A 5,000-nucleotide genomic window follows, 5' to 3' on the forward strand; every position below is an offset into this window, starting at 1 on the left:
TGCGTGTGTGTGTGTGTGTGCGCGTGTGCGTGCGTGTGTGTGTGTGTGCGCGCATGTGTGTGTGTGTGTGTGTGTGTGCGTGTGTGTGTGTGCGTGTGCGTGTGCGTGTGTGCGTGTGTGTGCGTGTGTGTGTGCGTGTGTGTGTGCGTGTGCCCGTGTGTGTGCACGTGTGTGTGTGTGTGTGTGTGTGTGTGCGCGCATGTGTGTGTGCGTGTGTGTGTGTGTACGTGTGCGCGTGTGTGTACTTCAGGCCGTTTCTGTGGAGACACTCTTCCTGACGCCATCATCTCCACTGATAGCCGACTCTGGATAGAATTCAGGAGCAGCAGCAACTGGGTTGGAAAAGGCTTCAGCGTCACTTACGAAGGTAACACACACACACCACACACACCACACACACACACGGCAATCTTTCCCAAGGCAATATCAAGTTTAAATGAAGCTAAACTTTTTTAATAATGCTGTTTGCATTGTTACTCAGCACTCTACGCTCATCAGATTATAAATTTTTTGCTATTGTTTATCACATGCTTTTACTATTTATCACATGATGCAGATGATGTGCCAAAGATGGGGCATGTAATGTTGCAATGTTGCAATGGATGGTAGGAAAATGTATTGAAACGTGTGTATGCATATGTGTATGTGTATGTGTGTGTGTGTGTGTGGAGAAGTCTGTACATTTGCAATGAATGTGTTGTTAATAGAGTTTTATTAAGTGTATATGTCTTGACGCACTGGAGTGGCTCTATGAATCTATCCTGACTCTCACCAGACCCTTGTAGTTCCGCCATGCTCCACCAGAGGCGTTTCGCTGAACTCCACACAAGGGTCTGGGCTCGAGGGCAATGCAAACTCCTTCACGGAAGCAAAAAATAATGAACCAATCAGGATCGCTGGAGGGGATTTCACAGATGTGACGTAGCGCCGAAGTGACTGTCTGATTCAAACAACAATGGCGACACGCAGCGAGGAGTGCTGACATCGATTCTGCTATTTCAACCGTTTTGTCGAATCTATTGATGAACAGAGAAGGGTTTTGAAGGCATTCATCGGTGGCAAGGATGTTTTCACTCCTCTTCCGACCGGGTTTGGCAAGAGCTTGAAGTAGCCTATACGGACAAGTGGTTTATCAAATCAGAAGCAAGGATTTTTTTACAAGGCCCCGCCTTCAGAAATACGAAGTATCCCCACGTCTTTATGTGGTCGGATAGAGAGTCCAGAATGAATTTAATCGAGTCAGTACCTTCCGGAATATAAAATATAAAAATAGCGTTTTGTAGTGGCGAAAGGACTTGCCCCGGTCACTTACAGGCTAACGAGTTTTGGCTAAAAACGGTGAACTCGAACTTTCTCAAAATACATCCGAATGACATGATTTTGGTGTCAACTCAACGTATGTACTCCCAATAGTCCGAAAAATTGATCTAAAGTGCATTTCACTCCGGATTATCCCTTTAAGACATTTGAAAGGCCAGTGAAAGTAAATGTTAATTGTGATATACTTCAAGGACACAAAACTGGTGTTCCAATTAGCAATTCTGTTGTCTTTGATAGGTTCTCTTATAGATGCATTTAACGGCAAACCGCATTTATAGTAACAACAAGGTGGAAATATGTATAGACGTGCACTTCCATATGCTTAATTACATACATGCTCATCTACTCCGTAAAGCAGATCAGTGCTGATGCCACTGCAGCTCAGGGGAATACTTAATTACATGGGAATACTTAATGGGGAATACTTAATTACATTGGAATACTTAATGGGGAATACTTAATTACATGGGAATACTTAATTACATGGGAATACTTAATGGGAATACTTAATTGGGTGCATTTTTCATTCCTCCTTCCATCTCTTTACATGAAACTCTCACTTTCCCCTGACCCTCCTATGAATGTATAAGTATAAGTATAAGTATACTCTTTTGATCCCGTGAGGGGAAATTCGGTCTCTGCATTTATCCCAATCCATGAATTAGTGAGCACACACACACACACACACACACAGTGAGGTGAATCACACACTAACCCGAAGCAGTGAGCTGCCTGCACAACAGCGGTGCGTGGGGAACTGTGAGGGGTTAGGTGCCTTGCTCAAGTGTGTGTGTGTGTGTGTGTGTGTGTGTGTGTGAGGGGTTAGGTGCCTTGCTCAAGTGTGTGTGTGTGTGTGTGTGTGTGTGTGTGTGTGTGAGGGGTTAGGTGCCTTGCTCAAGTGTGTGTGTGTGTGTGTGTGTGTGTGTGTGAGGGGTTAGGTGCCTTGCTCAAGTGTGTGTGTGTGTGTGTGTGTGAGGGGTTAGGTGCCTTGCTCAAGTGTGTGTGTGTGTGTGTGTGTGTGTGTGTGTGAGGGGTTAGGTGCCCTGCTCAAGTGTGTGTGTGTGTGTGTGTGTGTGTGAGGGGTTAGGTGCCTTGCTCAAGTGTGTGTGTGTGTGTGTGTGTGTGAGGGGTTAGGTGCCTTGCTCAAGTGTGTGTGTGAGTGTGTGTGTGTGAGGGGTTAGGTGCCTTGCTCAAGTGTGTGTGTGTGTGTGTGTGTGTGTCTGTGTGAGGGGTTAGGTGCCTTGCTCAAGTGTGTGTGTGTGTGTGTGTGTGTCTGTGTGTGTGTGTGTGTGTGTGTGTGTGTGTGAGGGGTTAGGTGCCTTGCTCAAGTGTGTGTGTGAGTGTGTGTGTGTGAGGGGTTAGGTGCCTTGCTCAAGTGTGTGTGTGTGTGTATGTGTGAGGGGTTAGGTGCCTTGCTCAAGTGTGTGTGTGTGTGTGTGTGAGGGGTTAGGTGCCTTGCTCAAGTGTGTGTGTGTGTGTGAGGGGTTAGGTGCCTTGCTCAAGTGTGTGTGTGTGTGTGAGGGGTTAGGTGCCTTGCTCAAGTGTGTGTGTGTGTGTGTGGGGTTAGGTGCCTTGCTCAAGTGTGTGTGTGTGTGTGTGTGTGTGTGTGTGTGTGTGTGTGTGTGTGTGAGGGGTTAGGTGCCTTGCTCAAGTGTGTGTGTGTGTGTGTGTGTGTGTGTGAGGGGTTAGGTGCCTTGCTCAAGTGTGTGTGTGTGTGAGGGGTTAGGTGCCTTGCTCAAGGGCACTTCGGCCATGGATGTGTGAGTAGGAGAGCAGCGCTCCACCACTCCTCCCGCCCATATTTCCTACTGGTTGGGGATCGAACCGGCAACCTTTCGGCTACAAGCTCAAAGCCCTAACCAGTAGCTCAAAGCCCTAACCAGTAGGCCACGGCTCAAAGCCGTAGGATGAAATGTAGGATAGCTCCGTGATGCACAACAGCTGTAAGCAGCAATGAGCTAACGCTTTTTTGGCAACAATAATTTGATTTCGCATCTCCTACCCGTTCCGTCTTCCGTAGGCCTGCTGTTAGCATGTTGGACACACATGAGAGCTCTTCTCAGCTGTTTATCTGCACGTCTTCGTCGTTGCAAAATTACGAGCATGATATTGTTAAACTTGCATCAAACGGTCTTGACGCTCAAGCACTTCTGCAAAGCTGTAACTGTATAAACTATATTGCTAGGATAATAACGAGTACAGTACGCAAACATAGTATTTACGTGGGCCAACTTTGACTTTGGCTTTCTATTCTTCACCCCACCTACACGTTTACCAGCCAATGGTTGAATGACCTTAGCACATGTGCTTTTGTTTATAAATTCTGGTCCGGTTGCAATTAATCACAGTGTGAAAGCGAATCGCACTAAAAAGAAAATAAGAAAAAAAAAATGGTCCGGACCAAAGCAAGTGAACTAACGGACCTTCCTGGTGTGAATACGCCCTAAGAGCCAGTCTCCTTGTCCAACATCAGTTTGTGACCTGACAAATACGCTTCTGGAAGCCTTCCCAGAAGAGTTGAATCTGTTACAGGGTGTGTCAACGTCTTATTAAACTCCATGGATTAAGAATGGGATGTCACTTAACTTCACTTGCTTTTAATTAAGGACCCCCTTTTTTAACGCCTAAGAAGTTCTTAGCACTTAAGAGCTTCTTAATGAATCTGGGAAACCCGGCCAATATTGGGTTGCAACCTTGTCTGTGGGAAACCCGGCCAATATTGGGTTGCAACCTTGTCTGTGGGAAACCCGGTCAATATTGGGTTGCAACCTTGTCTGTGGGAAACCCGGTCAATATTGGGTTGCAACCTTCTGTACACTGCAGCCCTTTTCTTTCTTTTATGCAGCCCTTAAGGTCTTTTATTTGTTCTTTGCACTTTATGCACTTTACTGTGAAGCACTGTGGTGGGGCTCAGTCATCTGTAAACAAGAAATAAAATTTGACTTGTATCTTGGAAATCCATGTCAGGAGAGTGACACTTGAACCTTTTGTGCTTGCAGCAATCTGTGGTGGCGAGATCAGCCGTGATAGTGGGCAGATCCAGTCGCCCAACTACCCTGATGACTACCGCCCCCATAAGGTGTGCGTGTGGAGAGTCCGCGTGACGGAGGGGTTCCACGTCGGACTCAGCTTTCAGTCCTTTGAGGTAGAAGAGCACAACCGCTCCGATGCTCCTTTATTCTGTTCTGTTCACCTGTTTTTTATGTTCCATCCAACTCACTAAAATCCAAGTCATTGTTAGCATGGCCGATCTGCACTGTAATAGCAGGACTTGCTCAATGGATGTGCGCGTAGGAGAGCAGTGCTCAACCACTCCCCCTGCCCACGTTTTTCCTACTGGTCGGGGAACGAACCGGCAACCCTTCGGTTTTACAAGCCAGTAGGCCACGGCTGCTTTTTTTGGCAGGGGGCACAAAGGCCACATGTCAGGGCACCAATGCCATCGTTAACTACACAGTAGGCTACATAAAAATGATCAAACTTAACTACACAGTAGGCTACATGAAAATGATCAAAGTTAGCTACACAGTAGGCTACATAAAAACGATCAAACTTAACTACACAGTAGGCTACATGAAAACGATCAAAGTTAGCTACACAGTAGGCTACATAAAAATGATCAAACTGAACTACACAGTAGGCTACATAAAAATGATTAAACTTAACTATACAGTAGGCTA

At 46.3% G+C, this 5,000-nt stretch overlaps 1 protein-coding gene across 3 annotated transcripts in view; it reads left to right on the forward strand.

Annotated features, from left to right (window-relative positions):
- LOC134101159 (bone morphogenetic protein 1-like) overlaps positions 1-5,000 on the forward strand; it is a 73,580-nt gene that overhangs the window by 48,819 nt on the left and 19,761 nt on the right. For all 3 annotated transcript variants that reach the window (XM_062554747.1, XM_062554746.1, XM_062554748.1), the window contains exons 10-11: positions 251-367; positions 4,320-4,465. In XM_062554747.1, the coding sequence (XP_062410731.1) occupies positions 251-367; positions 4,320-4,465 (263 nt within the window). The remainder of the gene's footprint in view (positions 1-250; positions 368-4,319; positions 4,466-5,000) is intronic.

This window comes from Sardina pilchardus, chromosome 14, assembly GCF_963854185.1.
Source record: "Sardina pilchardus chromosome 14, fSarPil1.1, whole genome shotgun sequence".
In the NCBI taxonomy this organism is placed as follows: Eukaryota; Metazoa; Chordata; class Actinopteri; order Clupeiformes; family Clupeidae; genus Sardina; species Sardina pilchardus.